At 45.2% G+C, this 22,068-nt stretch overlaps 1 protein-coding gene across 7 annotated transcripts in view; it reads right to left on the bottom strand.

Moving 5' to 3' along the window:
- LOC308580430 (uncharacterized protein) overlaps positions 1-22,068 on the bottom strand; it is an 80,690-nt gene that overhangs the window by 36,561 nt on the left and 22,061 nt on the right. For 2 of the 7 annotated variants that reach the window (XM_081182036.1, XM_081182035.1), the window contains exons 1-2: positions 6,457-6,669; positions 336-716 (exon numbers count right to left, since the gene is read on the bottom strand). In XM_081182036.1, coding sequence (XP_081038162.1) covers positions 336-716; positions 6,457-6,618 — 543 coding nt within the window. In that variant the 5' untranslated portion in view covers positions 6,619-6,669. Of the gene's footprint in view, positions 1-335; positions 717-6,456; positions 6,689-22,068 lie in introns of those variants that run through there. The other 5 variants (XM_081182039.1, XM_081182038.1, XM_081182041.1 and 2 more) reach the window with 3 other exon arrangements.

The raw sequence follows: 22,068 nt of genomic DNA, 5'->3' as shown, positions 1-22,068 counted from the left end.
TTTGTTTTGGCCCAGTTCTCCAATCTGTCAAGGTCGTTTTGAAGTGTGATCCTGTCCTCTGGGGTGTTAGCCACCCCTCCCAGTTTGGTGTCATCTGCAAATTTGATCAGGATGCCCTTGAGTCCATCATCTAAGTCGTTGATAAAGATGTTGAATAAGACCAGGCCCAAGACAGAACCCTGTGGCACCCCACTAGTCACTCTTCTCCAGGATGAAGAGGAACCATTGATGAGCACCCTTTGGGTTCGGTCAGTCAGCCAGTTACAAATCCACTGAGTGGTAGCAAAGTCAAGACCGCATTTTACCAGCTTCTTTACAAGAAGGAGGGCACTTACCTTTCCCAGAAGCCCCTCAGTGTCTGGGAGCAGGGTCTGGTCTGCTCCCCCTACTCTCCCACTTGGCCACCGACTGGCATCCGCAGCTCCCCTGAAGGAGAGGACACCATCCCCGGAGTGGGGAGGACTGGGAGCCTGTGGGGTTTCCCACCCTGAACGAGGGGGCTGCATCGTCTTCAGGAAATCCTGCTTCTGGGCCTCCCAGTGCTGCTGCGGCTGCCCCTCCTCTGGCTCCTGCTTAATCTGACATAAATCTGCCCGAGGCAGAAGATCCCTGATGGTCCCAACTTGGCCGGCAGGAGGTTTCCTTCCTTTGCACTCCAGTCTTTCCCTTTGAATGGGTCTCCTGGGTCCCTGCTCTTCCATTTTTACACCACCCTGCTGGAAAAGAATTAGACACAAAGTAAAATAAAACCCAAGAATAAAAACAAAAGCCCATTTTTTAACCATTAGCCAGTTTTTGAAATATATTATTACTCTTTCTATTTCTGATGTTCAGGCTGTGAATGACAATCATTATGTCACCCAAATGACTCCACCCAGGGATGAGGGGAAGTTATTCAAAGACTGGGGGAAACATCAAGGTTTATGGAAGTACAAATAATATTTTTTGGGGGGGGGGACCAAGGCAGTGGAAGGAAATCCAAAAACAACCCAGTGAGAGGACTGAGCATGTTCAGTGGACAGGGAATGCTGATCCTGGCTGCAACTTCTAGCATGTTGGAAAGGCAGCAACAGATCTTTGTATATGATTAAGGCTGCAACAGACCCACCTAACATTTAAAGTACATGGCTTCACCCAAGAAATCCTGCCAGCTGCAGTTTGTTAGGGGTGTTGAGAAGTCTAGCAATAAACTACAGGTCCTGTGGTTCTCTGGGGGAAGCCACATGCTTTAAATGTATGGTATCTGCACAGTCTAAGAAACAAGCAAACAGACAAAAGGAACATTGGCCAACAAAATCAAACAACCCACTCCAAAATATTTTATATTTGATGGTCACAGACTCTCTTGACTGAAGACATTCTAACTGGCATTCCATTGGCTGCATATGGTTTGCCAAGCCTCAGGGTGTGTCCTGCTAGTCCCTGCCGTTTCCATCTCCTGATCTGATCATAGGATGAAGATCTCTGTCTGTCCTGGAGAGAAAGATGCCTAAGGGGCCCTTAAAGAGATCTTTTCAACTCCAATTTCAGCACAAACCAGCACAGTGCTGAAATGGGGCAAAAGGAAAATAAATGATCCCTCTGGCTGCTCTTTAAAGAGGATTTCTAAAGAACAATCAGAAGGGACTTTTTTCACAGATCTCCTTGCTAATTCAGCAGAGTCTTCTTGTGCTCTTATTTCTCCTCCACCCCAGCACTGGGGTTGGAAGGTCTAAACATGTTGTTTGTGTTTGCAAGACTTGTATGTATGCTAGATGGCATGTCTGGTGAGTGTGTGCAGCACCTCTGGCGTATGTGCATGTGACTTTATGGTCTGCATATCTTTTCTGTGTGCGCATGCATGTGCATACATTGGCCACAAAGCTCACTGGAATGTGGCCTCCAGAATCAATGCAGCTTTAAGCCCATAAATGTTTCGTTCCTCCTGCTCTATCAGAAAGAAGAATCAAATCTGAGACTATCAGGAGGAGAGAACTCCTGGATCTACAGAGTTAATGTTCTCAACATCCTATGGACACAAACTGCAATGAGATTTCTCTCTAATTACTAATTAGATTTTTTTTCTTAAAAATATGAAGCAGATAACAGATTTGGGTGGCATGCGTATCTATGGCAAGAGAAGAAAAAAGGTTATAAATCGTTTGAAAACCATATCTTCCGGAAATCGTTAATTGAAGTATGGGACAGATATAAAAATCTATTAGAAATGGGGGTTCCACACTGGTTACCCCCATTAGAGGTTATGGGAGTCAAGAAAATTAATCTGAGGAGTAATTGGATTACTTACGGAGATTTAGTGGTAAAAGGAGAGAAATGGAGATTGAAGCCATACGAGCAAGTAAAAGAACATGTATTTGATTGGCTGCACTACTACCAGATAAATGATATGTTTAAAAAGGATGTGAAAGAAAAAGGGTATAAAGAAAAGGATTCGAAATTTCAAACGGAAACTGTTAACAATGATTGTAAGATAATCTCAAAAATGTATAAAATATTATTGGAATGGCACACGATGGATGAGGAAGTTAAATCTGTAATGATTCACTGGGCCAGAGATTTAGGGTATAGTATTGATATGGAAGACTGGCAAAAAATATGGAATGAAAATCTGAAGTTTACAGCATGTACTATGTTAAAAGAAAATGGTATGAAAATGGTATACAGATGGTATATAACACCAGTTAAATTGGCAAAAATGTATAAAACCTGTAACAAATGTTGGAAATGTAAAGAGAAAGAGGGTACTTTTATTCATATGTGGTGGGAGTGTAAGAAAGTGAAGGGGCTCTGGGAAATGATATATAATGAGTTAAAGAAAATGCTGAAATATAGCTTTGTAAAGAAACCAGAAACCTTCCTACTGGGAATAACTAGAAATGAAATAAATAAGAGGGACTGTAAACTCTTTCAGTATGCAATAACAGCAGCGAGAACATTGATGGCCCAAAAATGGAAACAAGAAGAATTACCGACTTTGGAAGAATGGAGAAAAAAACTAACAGATTACGCAGAACTAGATAAATTAACTGGAAAAATCAGACTTCAAAGAGACCACAAGTTCCTAGAGGACTGGGGAAAATTCAGAGAATATTTGAAGAGTGTATGTGAGGAACAAACAAGACTAGTGTGTTTTAAAGAAGCTTTGTGAAAAAAATAAGGAATATTGCAAGAATGTAAACGAGGATAGAAAGATTTTACTTGAAGGCGATACTATAATTAAGGAATGTGAAGGTAGAAATTTAATTATGGATGATTGTCAGAGGAGCTGAGGGAGGTTCAAAAAGTCAAAATATATGATTTGGAAAATTGTATGATTGGAGATATTGTGAAAATTTTAATAAAATTTATTATAAAAAATTTAGAAATATGAAGCAGTATAGAAATGAAATGAGTAATAATCTGAACATGAATAGCTAATTTCAATTTCGCCTTCCTCAGTCTTTTACAATACTGTCTTCAACGTTTTTATTATCATTAATTCATTTCCATATGCCACACATCTTAAGAATCCTCCTTTCCTCTGCATTCTCTAAACTGTCACCCACTTCAACCCTCAGCCTTCATCTGAAAACTCTGCAGCCTTACTGAGGAAGGTGGAAATAAAACAATGAATGAAACAGGCTTAAGCCTGTCTCACTGATTTACACGCAGGCACAAGAGGTCACTAGCTTTGACAGCTTCGGAAAAGATCAGGTGCCTTCTCCGGGAAATAGATCTATTAGCTGTTTTATTAGCCGTGACAGATCAACAGAGCCTCCATGTGTAGGCATGTGTACCCACAGTGCCGGACTTCCGGGTTGGCGCCATCGCCGAATGGTGGATTCTCTCCGAGTTCCGGAGGGAATCTGCTCAGCGGGGATCGGGTCCTGCCGCGCCGGCGACGCGGGGACCCTCAAAAAACACGGGCGCAGAAGCCCGTGAACCTGGTGACTCGGCGGGCACCATTTGCGTCCCCCCGACCCGTGAAGGAGCCTTTTTAAAGGCTGCGGAGCGGGGGACGGGGAGCGGCGCGGCGCGGTGCTGTGCTGTGAGTCTTCTGCTTCCCCTGCCGAGCGAAGCCGCATGCCATTCGTCGGAGAGCGCTGACTTCTTTTTCTGAAAATTTGGACTAAAACTAAAAGCAACAACCCGTGAGTAAATTTGGAAATTGGACTAAAAATTTTTTTTGGATTAGACACGAGCGGGGGAGGTGCAAAGAGGAAGTCTGTCTCCCCCCCCCCCATTGTAAACGATTTAAAGCAAGGATTTGACAACTAAGGTCGAGAGAAGAGCCTTTTCCTTATTGGATGAAAGTTATTAATTCCACGGATTGATTCTATAAGTAATTGTGCTGGAGGATAGGAGCTATTTTTTTGAGTTAAAGTGCCATCCCTCCCGGGACCGGGAGTGATCCACGAGAGGAGCCTGCTGAGGAGACACAGAAGATTTAGACAGCTGTCAAACCAGCTGTCAAAGTCGGAAAAAATAGAGAACTTTGTTTCTGATGTTCTTGCCTTTTATATTAGATACAATATAGTTACAAGTTGTTGAAAACAAAGAAGATCTGAAATAAATTAACTGGACTTTTGGGTTGAAAGTGAAAGGAATACTGAACAACCAGAATCCCTCTAGAGGGGGGTTCAGGGACATTACAAGAATGGAAATAGGTCGGAAAATACTAGCTGACCTGGATGAGGTTGCCTTTCTCTTGGGAAAGCTGCGAAAGTTGCATGAGCAAGGTCATGTTTTGTCTACAGCCGCTATAACTTTGAAGTCAACAGCAAATGTATCTATGGAGCTGGAAAAGGACTGGAGGTACAAAACCCAGGCAGCTGAACAAGAAAAGAAATTTGAGAAAATTGAGGAAGTGGAGAAAGAGATATCTGCTGAACAGGAGGAGCGGGAAGGAGGGGCTGCAATGTTGCAGAAAGCAAAGGAGAGTCGGAGGCCGGTCAAGATGGATATAAAAGAAGATAAGGACTGGATGAGGAAAATTTGGTATGAACTTAAAAATGAGGAACGGAAAGATCTCCTTTTGTGGGGATCTGAAGATTTATGGACCACTAATTTGATCAAGGTGAAAGTTGGAGCTTTTGGACTATCTGGACTTAAAAAGATTAAGAAATAGAATTTGAGCTCCACCTTTAAATATAGAGGCCTGGCTGGAAGGAACATGGGCATTATAGGGATAGTGCCACTCCGAGACTTGGTGTTAAATATAAAGGACTTACAAAGAAACCGGCAGAGAGGGACTGAGAGAGATTTAAGGGCCTCAGACGTGAGGTTGCCAGGCTGACAGTAGATATTAATGGACTAAGATCTGGGGATCGAATCCGGGGAAGGGAGGATGGGGTTTGGAAATCCAAAGGGCGTTGGACTTTTTTACTTTCTTTTTTTATTTTTGTGTTGTTATTAGTATAAAAATGGGGAATTCGTGGAAGGGGAATTGGGTCAACCTTAGAAAAAGTTTTTTAAGCATAAATGATTGAGGTAAATAAGTTAAAGTTGTTATGTAAATTGAATTAAATATAATAACAAAGTAAGGTAAAAATTTAGGGATAAGAACTTGTTGAACAAATATTTGGGCATGGAATACAAGAAGGGGAGGCGAGGGGAAGTTCTGGAAAAAGGTTATTGAAAATCTGGATGGTAAAGGTTGAATTTTTTCTTTTTTTCTTTTTACTCTTTTTTGTTTTTTGTATTATCTGAAACTCTAATAAATATTATTTTTTTAAAAAAAGGAAAAGATCAGGTGCCTTCTCCGGGAAATAGATCTATTAGCTGTTTTATTAGCCGTGACAGATCAACAGAACCTCCATGTGTAGGCACAGTGTATCTTGATTTGGGGAAGACAAAAGAAGCCATTTCCTTGCTAAATAAATCTGATTGACATCATTGCCAGAAGATGCGGTGATGGTGGTGGCAAAGAGAGCTTTCAAAGGCGATCAGACCAATTCACAAATAAGGGCGATAGATTTATCAATGGCACTGGCAGAGGAAGGGGGGCAGTAGTGGAGGCTTGCAAAGGGTGTCAGGGGGCTGCAGGGTGAGAGGGACACCTCCCTGCTGCACTGCTCTTCCTTCTCCCCCCCTGCCTCCCCTTCCCTCTCCCCCGTGGGGAGGACCGTGGAAGAGGACGGGGCTCCCTGATGAGGGACAGGGAGAGGGGCGGCAAAAGCCCCAGGTACGCCGCTGATCCGTGAGCGACTATATGCATCGTCCACCGCGAAGCAGCAGCTGCCTTGGACCCCTCATTCTGCCCCTTGAGCTCAGGACTGAAGGGAGCAGCTCCCCAGGGTCTCCGGCAGGGTCCGTGCCAGCCTGAGCCAGAGATGTTTGCCCCTGCGCCCTCCTGCAGATGCCCTGCCCCTCAGCTGCGCCCCTTCCCCTTCCTGCCCGGGTGGGGGGCGCCCTGCAGCCTCTGGCTCCACTCGGGGCCTGATCCTGCCAGGCGCACGTGCTCTCCCCCTCCTGCACCTCGGACTCCTCGCTCCGTCCCTGCACCGGAATCCGGCTCCTCTCCGGGGAAACTCGCCCGGCCACGGGCCGCTGCTCCTCCGGTCTCCTCGGCGGGGGACAGGAAAGTGCAGCCGCTCTCGAGTCCCCCTGGCTGGCCCCGTTTCCTGCCTCTCTGAGCATCGGAGCTCGCTGGCTGTGGGTTGGGCCCTGGGAGGCTGCGAGGCTGGATGCGCCCCCTTGCGCTGTCCCTCAAAATTTATTGTATCGTTGGAATCTACCTGGCATCTTATATGCCATCCAGAATGTTGCACAAATAAGTCTCCTTGTGATCCGATGTGCAGTCACTGGTTTCCTTATCAGCAAACATTTCCAGAAAGCTGGGACGATGCCACCCTGCAGCCATAGCCGTCAATGTTCAGATTTCAAAATAAGGGATCAGCAGACTCGGAAAAAAAGGACCAGCAGCCTCTCCTGTCCCGGGGACAGTCTACAGGATATCTAACAATCCGGGATAGCAGCGGGAAATGGCTCTGGAATAAGGGAATTTCCCGCAAAAAAAAGGGAAGGTTGACAGCTATGCCTGCAGCCCGAATGGAGGAGGCAGTCCAGTTCCCAGCTCTGCTGGTTGGGATCATGCAATCACTTAGCTCCAGCAACCGACCTTTCCAAACCCTCCAACATTTCTCTGATGAAAATAGGGACATCCCATTCCATAACTATAATTTTACTATTTATACACCACACATCTTATTACGTTGCCCCAGCCACTCTGGGAAGTTTCCAACATGTATAAAAACATAATAAAACATTAAACATTTAAAAAAAACTTTCCTTTTTAAAAAAATATTTTTTATTAATTTTTCAACACGAATATACAATTTTATCCTAATTTTCACAAATTTAACTCTGTTTAGACTTCCTTCCTAAAAAACTTTCCTATACAGGATTGCCTTCAGAGGGCCCGTGGGTTGGATAACTCCATTCCCTCCAGCATTTCTTCAATGAAAATAGGGAGACCCTAAGGAAAAGCGAGACATTCTGGGATCAAATCAGAAACCAGGACAGCTTCTCTAAATCAGGGACATCCCTGGAAAATAGTGGCACTTGGAGGGTTTGTCTTTCCCTGCTTTTTCATTCATTGCCTCTGGTCTCCTGCATCCATTTAGCAGAGGAGGGGAGCGGTTTTGGCCTTCATACTTCTCCACCCCCCACCCCCAATATAACCAAAAGCACAATATAACCAAAAGCACACACACCATTTGGGAGTGAGGACCAAAAAAAATAATAATAATCGTTTTATTATTTTATTACTTATTTTTTGCAGTTCAATCTACTGTATCTATAAATTTTATTGTTTATAGCCAATGGCCACCACTATACAAGCACAAATCATGCAGCTGCAAAACAAAAGACATTGCATGCACCAGACCAGGATAAATCTATAGCATACAAAATTTATTTTCTCGGTTGTTTCAATGGGAAGGATATAGGGCAGCAGAGTCCAGGTGATGAGGTCCAGATTACAGCTTCCATCATCCTTGACTGTCATCCCTGCTGGCTGAAGCTGATGGGAACTGGACACCAACATCTGGGGACACCTCAGTGGCTATGCTCTGATATACAGAATCTACAAAAGATTAAGGCACTGATCCAGAAGCCAATGAACTGCGAATAGCAAGTGTAGCTAGGAGGAGAATGCATTGGCAGCAGGGTTTGGAAGCTGTTCCCTGACACAAATCCCCTTATTTCCTCCTCTGGAGATCTGAGGTCTACAAAGCAATGGGTTGTTTTATACAGAATAAGCTCACTGACATCAATGGAGCTATCATCATAATCATCTCCTCTATGGGTGCCGCTAAGTGCCCTCTGTCTTTGAGCTTTTTGCTCTCCTAGTTTTAAGGCTCGCTGGTTTCTCTAAGTCTGGGGAAAGTGCTAAGGATGATGGTTTAATTTCCATAAATGAGAATGTTTTAAGATGGAGTTTTACCTTTTCTTCGCTGCGGATTCCCTTCCCTGGCCAGTCTTTTCTCCCTCGACCGAGGTCCCTACTCAGGAGCGGTGTGGCCGGTTTCCCCCACGAATTGGTAGGGTGCGCGCTGAAGCCTGCAGACTCCGGTCTGAGCTGTCCACCTGGTCGAGCCTGGCTCTCCCCGGCCCCCTGGGGTGGGTCAATTTCCCGGCCAACGCACCGGGAGGCTTATGCCTTTTACTTGCCAGGGAATTGCTTACCCGCGTCCCCAGGACCGAGGAAAGAACAAAAAAAAGTTCCAGGAAAGTTTCTTCTTTGGAGAAAAGAGTTTTATTGCAAATCTGTGCACAGAGACAGTCAGCAGAATAGTTTCTGAAATCTGACTGTACCTTTACCATGTTCAGCAAGCATTTTTATACCTGAAAGCATTCACCCTCCTCCCATACCTCCCCCCAAAACTTCCCCAATCAGCTGGCAAGTTTTCAACTTATTCCCTTTTAGGGCATATCTATATTGCAGGCTAAGGCTGCTAGCTAAGCACTTCCTCTGCTGGCTAAGCACTTCCTCTGCTTGCCAAGCACCCCCTCCCACCTCCTTCGTACACGTGTCTCTTTTGCTAGCTAAGCATTCCCTTCGTGTCTTTTCTTATCTTGCATTACTAAAGCAGAAGCAAAGCAGGAAACAGCTTGCTAGTGGTTTTCAGTTAACAGCAGTTTCTGGCTAGGCAGGAAACGACCTCTTGACCTGTCTGATTTAGACTTTGCAAGTAACTGCATTTTTGAGCTGTGTAACCACCACAGCAGAGTGCAGGAATTTACTATGTGTAGATAATATTAATGATTAACTGTTCCCCTCTCCCTTCACTTTGACAGTAGCCCTCATGTGTGTTAGTCACATGAGGGAGGCATTCCATTCTGTTGAGACTGTTATTCCAGTAACTGTTGTTTCTAACTGCTTTTCTGTTCTTTTCTCTCTCTGTGCATGAGGGAGAAGTGCTGCTGAGAGAGATGTCTCAGGATACTATCGTGTGTCAGTGTGATCTGTCTGAAGTGGAACAGTGGAAGATCACGAAATGCTGATCAAAATTACTGCTCAAAAGTTCAAAAACAGAATTACTGCTGAGGTGGAAGTAAAAACCTTTTGTAAGAAACTGTAAGACAATTCAAGAGAGAACATGCCTGTGTTTGAATAAGCATGAGATTGTAAATATATTTTTCTCGGTTATATGTTTATGAAAGTAAAGTTCTTTTGAATACCAAGAGTCTGGACATTGTAGTCTGTAAAAAGGAACTATCACCTAGAACAGCTATTTTGCTTCTTAGCTATAAGCTACTCTGTTACTTTGGAGATCATCAAAATTCACACACAGACTGACTATAATGTTGCATACAGTATAAGGTTGGGGAGTTGAGAAGTGGGGATAGAGGGGGGGGGGAAGTAAAGTTTCATTATTTTACAGAGTGCATATCCAAAGTTTTTGTGTCGGTGACACATGCATAGGTTCTCCTTCTATTCATTCATTTTCATTGGCAGTGAGAGCTGGTTGCCTTCAGTTGACTGCAGTGAAGGGAGAACCAATTGGAGGAACAGATTGTTGCAATTCTTAGAAAGGGATGGAAAAGAGCACAGCTGCATCGCGGTTTGGTCTTTCAAGTACTTGTTGTTAAATACAGTGGTACCTCTGGTTACGTACTTAATTTGTTCCAGAGGTCCGTTCTTAACCTGAAGCACCACTTTGGCTAATGGGGCCTCCCGCTGCTACTGTGCCGCCACCACACAATTTCTGTTCTCATCCTGAAGCAAAGTTCTTAACCCGAGGTACTATTTCTGGGTTAGCGGAGTCTGTAACCTGAAGCGTATGTAACCTGAAGCGTATGTACCACTGTACTCTGTGAGTTGAGTGAGGCTGAGAGACTCCAGAGAAGTGTGACTAGCCCAAGGTCGCCCAGCAGCTGCATGTGGAGGAGCGGGGACACGAACCACATTACCAGACTACCACTCTTAACCACTACACCACACTGGCTGGAAAAAGGGGAAGTTCTTTTCTTTGCATTAAGTTGTGAAAAATAAAGCAATAAATTTTAAAAACAACCCTTCTTTCAATACTTTCTTTTTAAAGCAAAAAAAGATGTAGTGCCATAGCTTGAACAGTTTTGCCTTGTATGGGAAGGATATATCTGAGATACAAATGCACACACAACTCTCTCCCCTCCATCCAGGCGAGGAGGAGGCATTGTCAGGAGTTTAAAGGCACATCCCGGCTGGCTAAGGTGCGAAGCAGAGCCATGGAAGGGGGTGGGGTGGATTCTGAGGACCACAGACCACATGTGCAATTGGCTCCCAGTACGTTTCCGAGCACAATTCAATGTGCTGGCGCTGACCTTTAGAAAGGCCTCGGTCCAGTATACCTGAAGGAGCATCTCCACCCCCATTGTTCTGCCCAAACACTGAGGTCCACGCTGAGGGCATTCTGGCGATTCCCTCCCTGTGAGAAGCCAAGTTACAGGGAACCAGGCAGAGGGCCTTCTCGGTAGTGGCACCTGCCCTGTGGAACGCCCTCCCACCAGATGTCAAAGAGAAAAACAACTAACAGACTTTTAGAAGACATCTGAAGCCAGCCGTGTTTAGGATGCTTTTAATGTTTAACAGGCTATTGTATTTTAATATTTTGTTGGAAGCTGCCCAGAGTGGCTGGGGAAACCCAGCCAGATGGGCGGGGTATAAATAATAAATTATTATGATAAATTATTAAGTGCAAATCAGGTAAGTGTAAAGAGAACTGTTTCAACCCAACTGTAGTATATATGTAATACAGCCATACCTTGAATGCCAAACGCCTTGCAACTCAAATGTTTCAGAAGCCGTATGTCCGACACAGCTTCTGATTGAGTGCAGGAAGCTCCTGCAGTCAATCGGAAGCCGCGCCTTGGTTCTCATACGGTTCCAGGAATCGAACGGACTCCCAGAACGGATTAAATTCGAGAACCAAGGTACGACTGTACAGGGATCAGGATCAGTGTGTTTGCAACTTCAGCTGTAAGTATTTTTCACAACTTTTTTTAACAGTAAAAACTTTTAATCAGTTCTATTTGACAAGAACATTGACAGCCACCAACAATTATGTGGATTTGTTTGCTAAAAAGGACCGATGTAAACAAAGCTTGGAGCTAAATAGGTAACTTCACAAATGAACCTTATATTTTCCTGCTTGACTAGACCAGCTGCCATGTTTGGGTTGTTTTGTTTTGGTTTTTTGAAAGGAAAAAAAAAGGCTCAAGCATCATTTTGACAGGCAGCAAACTTTCACCCTTAAGAACTATGGAATCTCTTATCTGCCACACAAGAAACAAGGCCTAATTCCACCCCCACCCCACCAACACACACCTTAATCCTCTCTAGCTATTTGCTGGTCCTTCAACCCTGATGGACCTAGAAATATTCCCAGTTCCCCTAATTGCTGTCAAAACTATCCCAAGGTGGTGTCAAGCAGATATTTCCCCTAATATTTCCACACCTCAGACGATCTGATCCAAATCAACATTCATAAGCATGGAAACCGAATATGTTGATGCTTGCCTAAGTTTCCCAGATTGGCAACTTGCAATCCCAGTTCCTGGCAGTCTGTTTCTGAACTATAAGGCATTGGCTGGTTCCTGTTACCTGGCAGCTGGAGGTTTCCAGAGAGAGAGTGCAGAGGGCTGAGGAACCAGATGCTGGGACTTCAACTGGAGTTCAACAACACATGGGCCCCAGCCCTGCTATATGCTATATGGAGACAAGGAATGCTTTTTCCCCAATCAGATTCAAAACTATTTCCTGTATTTTTACCTAGGAAGTACGTTTCTGTTCCACACTTCCCTCATCAAGGCCGCTGCAAGATATATTGCTTTCACGCACACAGCAACCCTGTGAGGGAGGTTTCACATAAAGATGGTGACCAGCTTTAAGTCACCCAATCAGCTTCACGACTGGGGAGGGATTTGAATTGTCCCCGGCATTTGTGGACCTAGACGCAAGGAAACCTGTGGTCCTTCAGAGATCATTGGACTCCAGCTCCCATGAGTCCCAGCCAGGATGGCCAATGGCCAGGGAAGACGTGAGTTGAAATCTAACAACATCTGAAGGGGCCACAGGATGCCAGCCTTTCGCCAGGTAAATATTCTGTAACCATTTTGTCGTGCTGGCTCACTTTTATTTTTCATGTTTGAACGTACAAAGGAACAAACTGTGCCTCAAAGAGGAAAGATCACCCAATCTCTGCCTCACCACCAGGTCGATTTCTTGAAAGTCCGTCACGGAAGAAAAAAAGGAAAATAGCCAAGCAATATAGGTTAATACATTGCAGCCATTTGCCTCTACCTTTGGCACCAGCCTACACTTAAACACTCTGCTGTGGGGAACCTTTCGTTATTTGTTAAATGAAAGGCCAGTGACCCATTGGAAAAATCTATTTTGTGGGGAGTGGGGTCCAAACAGAAGCAGTGGGGACTGATGCCCATTGCTTGGCAGAGCAAGAGGAAGTGTTAGGCGGAGCCAACCAATTCCAGAACCATCTTCTATAATCTGCAAGATAAAAAAATGTAAAAATTATATAACTTCACAGCTGAAGATTTTACTGTTTGAGGGCTCTTGTGTTTCTAATATTTTGTTGGAAGCCACCCAGAGTAGTAGGGCAACGCAGTTAGATGGGTGGCGTACGAATGATAAAATTCTGATGATGAAGAACTTAAGAAAAAAATTAAGACGTGAATACATATAAAATAATGATAAACATTCAACTCAGCAGCTTTTCAGTGTGACAATTGTGGCTGTGTTTCTTTTTCAAGCTCACTTTTGCCTGGCGGCATCAACAATGTGGCCGCTAGCAGCTGGCTTTCCAAGTTCACCACTGGTAATCGGGGGTCCCTTGCAAGAGACCCCTCCATTCCCCGAGCCGAGTTCTTGCTGTGAGCTGAGCCCCTCCTGCGAGAGAAGCTCACGCTCTCAAAGAGCTTCAGCTTCTCTGGGGCCAAGAGAGCGGCGGTGGCCACAATGCACTCCTTCACCAGCTCGCCTCTAGAGAGCGGGCGAAGCTTTTTGGAGACCAGCTCGCTCACCACGAAGCTGGCTTGCTCCACGCTGTCCATTTCCTTCCTTGGTTCCGGGGCGATGCCTTGCTGGGCGTGCAGGTCCATTTTCAGCGCCTTGACCTTCTCCTCGCGCAGTTGCCCTTGGAACTCCCTTGTACTGGATGTGCTTCGTCCTGTGGTGCCTCTGCAGGTTGGCCTTCTTCAGGACGGAGAGGGCCTCACCACAAATGAGGCACACGGGCATGCCTTTCAGCTCCACAAAGAATTTGTCGTGTGTCCATTTCTTATTGAAAATGCGGCACTCCAAATCTATCTTCCTCTTCTTGTGCGACGGCATTGCAACCAAATGATCTAACAACACAGGAATAGGTGGAGCGGTTAACTGGATTTATTCCAGGGTAACGGGAGTGATAATATAATTATTATCAAGACCGATCAAAAGAAAATACTGGAAACGAAGGCTCCACAACCACCATCTTGTGCTTCAGCCCCCTTCAGCCTTATTAATGGGAGAGGAAGTCCTGCCTTCCATGGTAGGATTAAAAACTCAGATATCTATCAGTTAATTGCTAAATGTCTCCTTAAACCTAGGCTACAGTCGCCACAATGGAATGTTGAAGTGCCGTTTCTTATTTTTGGCAATGAAATCATCATTATCATTATTTATTTCATTTCTATACCGCTTTATATTTTAAAGAAAAAGCCTCAAAGCGCTTCACAACACATCAAATAAAACAAATAAAAAAATAAAAACCAATTCAAGCTTCAAGGAAAATATTTCAGATCCTTCTTCTCCCCCTCCTCTCGTGTGGGTTCTCCCGTGTGTCAGGAGAGAGGGGCTACCTGGCTGAAGCTCTAACTGCAGTCAGGGCAATGGGAAGGTTTCTCACCTGTGTGGATTCTGACCCCCAAGCTCTTCCTGCACTCAGAGCACCTGTATGGCTTCTTCCCCATGTGGATCCTTTTGTGTGAAGTGAACAACGATTTCCAGCCAAAGCTCTTCCTGCCCTCGGAGCACCAGTACAGCTTCTCTCCTGGTTAAGCCCCCTTGCACACAGTGAGCTCCTCAAGGCTTTCCCACACAGGCTGCAGTGATTGGGGTCAGGGCCATAGTTAGGGGACAGCGAGGAAAGCCCCCACTAGGGGCGCAGGTGAGGAGGGTCCCCCCAAAATAGCTAAAAAATATGTCAGTAATATGTCTATAAATAAAAATTTCGATGATCGCCTGATAAGAAAAAGTTTTAAATAGAGGGTCTTTATATGATACCCGGGGGCCCTGAAACACAGCCGCTCGGAACAGAAAAGGGATTGGGGTGTGGAGGGGGGTGTCGCCCAGAAGAGAAGCGGCTCTGGCCCAGCAGAAGCCCCCCCCCCCTCCGGCAGCCTGACCAAGAGGGCAAGTTGAGCTTGGGGGCAGTGCGCAACGTGAGGGAAGGCAAGAGGGTGCATGGGTCTCTCTCTCTGTGTGAGTGGGTATCCAAGTGGAGGGATGGTGGAGGGAGGCAGGCCAGCACCAGGCTTCAGAGGTTCCTTTCGTTAGTGGAATAAGAGGGTTGCTGCCTCTGCCGCTGCTGCCGCCATCACATCACGCGAAGGCAGCAAAGGCAGCAGCTGGCAATTTATTGCATATAGGCTCTACCACTCGAGCTGTGGGGGTTCGGATTGGTGAACACCGATCACGTATTAATAATGCTAATTTGGAGGCACCTCTGGTAGAACATTTTGCTTCTCATAATCATTCAGATACAGATCTATTATTTACAGTTTTATGGGTGAATCAGAAGGCAATTAGCATCAGAAAAGATTATGAGCGACAGTTACGGCAGCAAGAAACACGGTTTCTTTTCATGTTTCAAACCATTTATCCAGGGGGGTCTCAACTCTAAGTTAGACTTTAATTGTTTCAAATTTCATTTCACTGGTCAACAACAATTTTGTTGTCTGTGTTTTTTCAGTTGATTTAGGACGAATCTGATGCACTGAATCCAAAAATCACATTGGTTTTGCTCAATCAGGTCAAGTTTTTGAGCTATGGCCACATGTCTTTTTTTACGTTTTTGTTCACATGTACGCTTGTGTGGGGGACGCGGGTGGCGCTGTGGGTAAAAGCCTCAGCGCCTAGGGCTTGCCGATCGAAAGGTCGGCGGTTCGAATCCCTGCGGCGGGGTGCGCTCCCGCTGTTCGGTCCCAGCGCCTGCCAACCTAGCAGTTCGAAAGCACCCCCGGGTGCAAGTAGATAAATAGGGACCGCTTACTGGCGGGAAGGCAAGCGGCGTTTCTGTTTGCTGCACTGGCTTGCCAGATGCAGCTTTGTCACGCTGGCCACGTGACCCGGAAGTGTCTCCGGACAGCGCTGGCCCCCGGCCTCTTGAGTGAGATGGGCGCACAACCCCAGAGTCTGTCAAGACTGGCCCATACGGGCAGGGGTACCTTTACCTTACGCTTGTGTGGAGCATTTTAGAAGAAGTTGGTGGGAGTAAAATGCCATGTCGAATAATTGTTTTGATTGGAAATGATTGTTTTAATGACAAGAAGTATTCAGGTCCGATAGTTCTGGGTGATTATGTCGAAAAGGGATCAGTTTGAAGTCATAAAACCTCGAAATCTTTCATAAATTGGTGCGTCAAAGCATAAAGTTGGGGGATCAAAACTAAGTTAATGGGGCAGCCGCCCCATGAAGTATCCTGATCTTCAATCAGCACGTCATCCTGTAGCTCATTGTGATGAAATTCCAGTGTCTATCTTCTGAGAACTTCCTGACATTAGTGACGAAGATGCCTCCAGTGTTGAAGGACATGAAGAAGAAGAAGTGGTTATTGAAGATGATGCTCCACATCCATTTTCCCAAAAGGAGCTGAATTATCTAGTTCGCGACTTCAGCTTGTCAAAAGACTCTGCCGAACTGTTGGCATCCAGATTGAAGGAAAAAAACCTCCTCTCTGACAGTGCTCGCATCAGCTTCTTCTGCAACAGGCATCAAGAGTACCTCCGTTTTTTCTCGGAAGAGGAGGATTTGGTGTACTGTGCAGATATTGCACAGCTTCTGCTCAAGCTTGGAGTGCCACAGTACGAACCCAAAGATTGGAGACTGTTCATTGACAGCAGCAAGCGATCACTGAAATGTGTTCTGCTACACAATGGTAACCAGTTTGCCTCTATACCCCTGGCTCACTCGAATACACTGAAGGAGAACTATGAAGCGGTGAAGTATGTGCTGGAGAAAATTGGTTATGATCAGCATAAGTGGTTTATTTGTGTTGACCTGAAGATGGTGAACTTTTTGTTGGGACAACAGTCTGGCTTCACCAAGTACCCATGTTTTCTGTGCATGTGGGATAGTAGGGACCGTGCTCAGCATTACACGGCCTGTGCGGGAGGAATTGGTGCCTTGCAAAGAAAGGAACGTCATCAATGACCCTCTGGTGGACAGAGACAGAATACTCTTCCCACCGCTGCACATCAAGCTCGGCTTAATCAAGCAGTTCACCAAGGCTCTGGACAAGGATGGTGACTGCTTCACTTACTTGTGCCAGGCTTTTCCAGGATTGACCATGGAGAAGTTGAAAGCTGACATCTTTGACGGTCCTCAGATCCATCAGCTCATCCGAGATCCAGAGTTCGGAAACTCAATGAACAAAGTGGAACTGGAAGTGTGGAAGGCATTTGTTCTGGTAGTGATGAACTTTATTGGCAACAATAAGGCCAGAAACTACGCAGAACTTGTCAACAAGATGCTGACTGCTTTCAGAAACCTGGGCTGCAACATGAACGTCAAGATGCACTACCTATTTTCACATATGGACCGGTTTCCTGAGAACCTGGGTTCAATGAGTGACGAGCAGGGGGAGAGACTCCATCAGGACATGAAAGAGATGGAGACCAGGTATCAGGGTCGCTGGGACGCAGTCATGATGGCTGACTACTGTTGGACTCTGAAGAGAGACCTCCCTGCCGCTGAGCATTCCTGGAGTTCCAAGAAACGGAAGTTCAAGCCCTGAAGTTTGAAAAATGGTGAAGCAACATGCAATTTACGTGAACTTACCTTTATCAATGCCCACCATTGTTTACAGTAAACCTGACCTGATGGAGAAAAACGGATGCCATTTCCTGATTCAGCAGTGCAAAAATACCCTAAATCAGTTGTAGAAATCTAGACAACATTCAAAAAGTATTTTGTCTGTAACTTTACACTGCTCCTTTAATCCCAGACTCCTTGTATTTGTATTGTTACTTTGCACTCTACCTTTAAACTCAACCTCCTTGTTATTAGCACCACCTGGAGTTGGCTTAATGTTTTTCAAAAAATATTGTTAGTAGCAGTGACATTATTACATGTGCACTGTTCCATAGCATTTGGTATTTTCATTTACATACATTCCTTCGAAATAAGATGGGGTATGTACTCTTTTTCATTACTGTTTGTATTCTAGTTTATAATTTTTGTAAAGTGGTATGTCATGCAGCTCATCGTCTGCAAAACTTTATTTTCAGTTTATGAAGCAATTCTATATCCTCCCACCACGCTGACAAGAATTCCACAAAACAGTAGTCAATATCCGGAATCACTGTTCAGTGTTGGACATCATATTTGCTGAATACACAAAGCTTCACATCTTGTCTTTCATCCTACAAAGTCTGGTACCTCACTTCATTTAAAGATTTCCAGAGACCTTGAGACTAAAGATTTCATTTTGTACTTGGGAGGCTTTGAAGGAATTCTATCAAGATTGTTCATTGCGTATATACATGGTCATCGTGTTGCCTAGACATTGCTGACGTGAGCTCAAGGGTGACAGTGGCCAGTGCTGAAAAGTCCAAATAAATGGGCAGTCGCAGATCATGAATCTGACTTTCCTCCAACTTCCAAACCAAAACAGGAGGAAAAAAGATTTCAGGTTTGAAAGTGGCATGCTAGTCAGGTTTGCTAAACCAAAACTAAGCCAAAATTTAGCTTGGTAAGTGTGAGGCAAAATGTTGTTGTTGTTTAGTCGTTTAGTCGTGTCCGACTCATCGTGACCCCATGGAACAGAGCACGCCAGGCACCTCTGTCCTCCACTACCTCCCGCAGTTTGGTCAAACTCATGCTGGTAACCCCGAAAACACTATCCAGCCATCTCGTCCTCTGTCTCCCCCTTCTCCTTGTGCCCTCCATCTTTCCCAGCATCAGTGTCTTCTCCAGGGAGTCTTCTCTTCTCATGAGGTGGCCAAAGTACTGGAGCCTCAGCTTCACAATCTGTCCTTCCAGTGAGCACTCAGGGCTGATTTCCTTTAGAATGGATGCGTTTGATCTTCTTGCAGTCCATGGGACTCTCAAGAGTCTTCTCCAGCACCATAATTCAAAAGCATCAATTCTTCGGCGATCAGCCTTCTTTATGGTCCAGCTCTCACTTCCATACATCACTACTGGGAAAACCATGGCTTTAACTATACGGACCTTTGTTGGCAAGGTGACGTCTCTACTTCTCAAGATGCTGTCTAGGCCTGTCATTGCCCTTCTCCCATGAAGCAGGCGTCTTTTAATTTCGTGGCTGCTGTCACCATCTGCAGTGATCATGGAGCCCAAGAAAGTAAAATCTCTCACTGCCTCCATTTCTTCCCCTTCTATTTGCCAGGAGGTGATGGGACCAGTGGCCATGATCTTCGTTTTTTTGATGTTGAGCTTCAGACCATATTTTGCACTCTCCTCTTTCACCCTCATTAAAAGGTTCTTTAATTCCTCCTCACTTTCTGCCATCAAGGTTGTGTCATCTGCATATCTGAGGTTGTTGATATTTCTTCCGGCAATCTTAATTCCAGCTTGGGATTCATCCAGCCCAGCCTTTCGCATGATGTATTCTGCATATAAATTAAATAAGCAGGGAGACAAAATACAGCCTTGTCGTACTCCTTTCCCAATTTTGAACCAATCAGTTGTTCCATATCCAGTTCTAACTGTAGCTTCTTGTCCCACATAGAGATTTCTCAGGAGACAGATGAGGTGATCAGGCACTCCCATTTCTTTAAGAACTTGCCATAGTTTGCTGTGGTTGACACAGTCAAAGGCTTTTGCATAGTCAATGAAGCAGAAGTAGATGTCTTTCTGGAACTCTCTAGCTTTCTCCATAATCCAGCGCATGTTTGCAATTTGGTCTCTGGTTCCTCTGCCTCTTCTAAATCCAGCTTGCACTTCTGGGAGTTCTCGATCCACATACTGCTTGAGCCTTCCTTGTAGAATTTTAAGCATAACCTTGCTAGCATGTGAAATGAGTGCAATTGTGCGGTAGTTGGAGCATTCTTTGGCACTTCCCTTCTTTGGGATTGGGATGTAGACTGATCTTCTCCAATCTTCTGGCCACTGCTGAGTTTTCCAAATTTGCTGGCATATTGAGTGTAGCACCTTAACAGCATCATCTTTTAAAATTTTAAACAGTTCAGCTGGAATACCATCACTTCCACTGGCCTTGTTATTTGCAGTGCTTTCTAAGGCCCATTTGACTTCACTTTCCAGGATGTCTGGCTCAAGGTCAGCAACCACACTACCTGGGGTGTACGAGACATCCATATCTTTCTGGTATAATTCCTCTGTGTATTCTTGCCACCTCTTCTTGATGTCTTCTGCTTCTGTTAGGTCCTTACCACTTTTGTCCTTTATTATGGTAATCTTTGTACGAAATGTTCCTTTCATATCTCCAATTTTCTTGAACAGATCTCTGGTTCTTCCCATTCTGTTGTTTTCCTCCATTTGTTTGCATTGCTCGTTTAAGAAGGCCTTCTTGTCTCTCCTTGCTATTCTTTGGAAATCTGCATTCAATTTCCTGTATCTTTCACTATCTCCCTCGCATTTTGCTTGCCTTCTCTCCTCCGCTATTTGTAATACAATGTTACGAGCCTCCATCCATAGTTCTTCAGGCACTCTGTCCACCAAATCTAAATCCTTAAACCTGTTCCTCACTTCCACTGTGTATTCATAAAGGATTTGACTTAGATTGTATCTTACCGGCCCAGTGGTTTTTCCTACTTTCTTCAGTTTAATCTTGAATTTTGCTATAAGAAGCTGATGATCTGAGCCACAGTCAGCTCCAGGTCTTGTTTTTGCTGACTGTATAGAGCTTCTCCATCTTTGGCTGCAGAGAATATAATCAATCTGATTTCGATGCTGCCCATCTGGTGATGTCCGTGTGTAGAGTCGTCTCTTGTGTTGTTGGAAAAGCGTGTTTGTGATGACCAGCTTGTTCTCTTGACAGAACTCTATTAGCCTTTGCCCTGCTTCGTTTTGATCTCCAAGGCCAAACTTGCCAGTTGTTCCTTTTATCTCTTGCCTCCCTACTTTAGCATTCCAATCCCCTATAATGAAAAGAACATCCTTCTTTGGTGTCACTTCTATAAGGTGTTGTAAATCTTCATAGAATTGGTCAATTTCAGTTTCTTCAGCACCAGTAGTTGGTGCATAAACTTGGATTACTGTGATGTTAAAAGGTCTGCCTTGGATTCGTATCGAGATCATTCTATCATTTTTGAGATTGCATCCTGTCAGGGAACTGCCATCGGAGCATCAGGTGGTGGAGGGTCTCAGGGAGGATGAAAGAGACTCAACAGCTGAAGCAGGAACCAGCAGGGGGAGGAGTGGATCTCTGAGGGAATGCGAGCAGGAGGGAGGGCTCAGAGACGCTTCCAGCGAGAACAGTGGGGAGGTATCTGAGTCTCCCATAGGGAGACCCACACCTCGCCGGAAACTGTCACGTCGTGAGTCCAGGAGACGCGTTTCCGTTAAGGAGCTTCTTTGCTGGAAACGCTTCCGCAGACAGCCACTGTCAGACTCTACGAGTGACTAGAGCAGACATGTTTGAGGAGCTCCGTCACACACAGAGGTTTGTGGAGTCGCACAAACTCTGAGGGAGCACGATTTTACGCACAAGCAGCTAATCATCCCCTCACAGCAGTCTGACAGTCTCTGTACGCTGCCTGTGCAGGAGAAGGCATCATGAGTGAACCAGCCGGAACCGGAGGAGCAGGAGTTGGAGCTGGTCCAAGCTTGGAAGAGAGATACCGAGCGTTGGAAGTCCAACTGGCGCTGCAGACGGCGAGGCTTGAGGAGAGAAGGGCTCAGGATGCAGACAAGAAGGGGAGAGCCACTCAGTTCCCCAGAAAGGTACCAGGATTGGTGCAGAAGTTTGGGGGGGACCCCAAGGATTACCATGCCTTTAGGACAGAGATGCAATATGCCATTAATGTGCAGTTCGATGAGTTCCCTGATGAGGAATCGCGAGTTGCTTTCGTAATTGGGCATCTTGAGAAAGGGGCACGGGACTGGGTTCGACCCCTAATGGCAACGCACAATGACGTCCTAAAGGACACGATGAAGTTCTTTCGTGCAATGGATATCATGTTTTCCAGCGATATTGAGGAAGGGGTGGTGCGCAGACAGCTAATGGCTTGCAAGCAGGGAAGCCGATCTGTCCGTGAGTACTGGACTGAGTTTACCATGCTGATTCACAGATTGGGTTGGGATTTATCGGCTGCACCCATTCAGATGCTATTTGAAGAAGGTCTTTCTTCGGCTGTGAAAGACGAGCTGTCCCGGAGCCCCAGGGCGGTGTCTATGGATCAGCTGAC

The sequence above is a fragment of the Podarcis bocagei genome (assembly GCF_964188305.1).
Source record: "Podarcis bocagei genome assembly, chromosome: 2".
Lineage (NCBI taxonomy): Eukaryota > Metazoa > Chordata > Lepidosauria > Squamata > Lacertidae > Podarcis > Podarcis bocagei.
The sequence above is the reverse complement of the archived record's forward strand: the minus strand, read 5'-3'. Positions and strand labels throughout refer to the sequence as shown.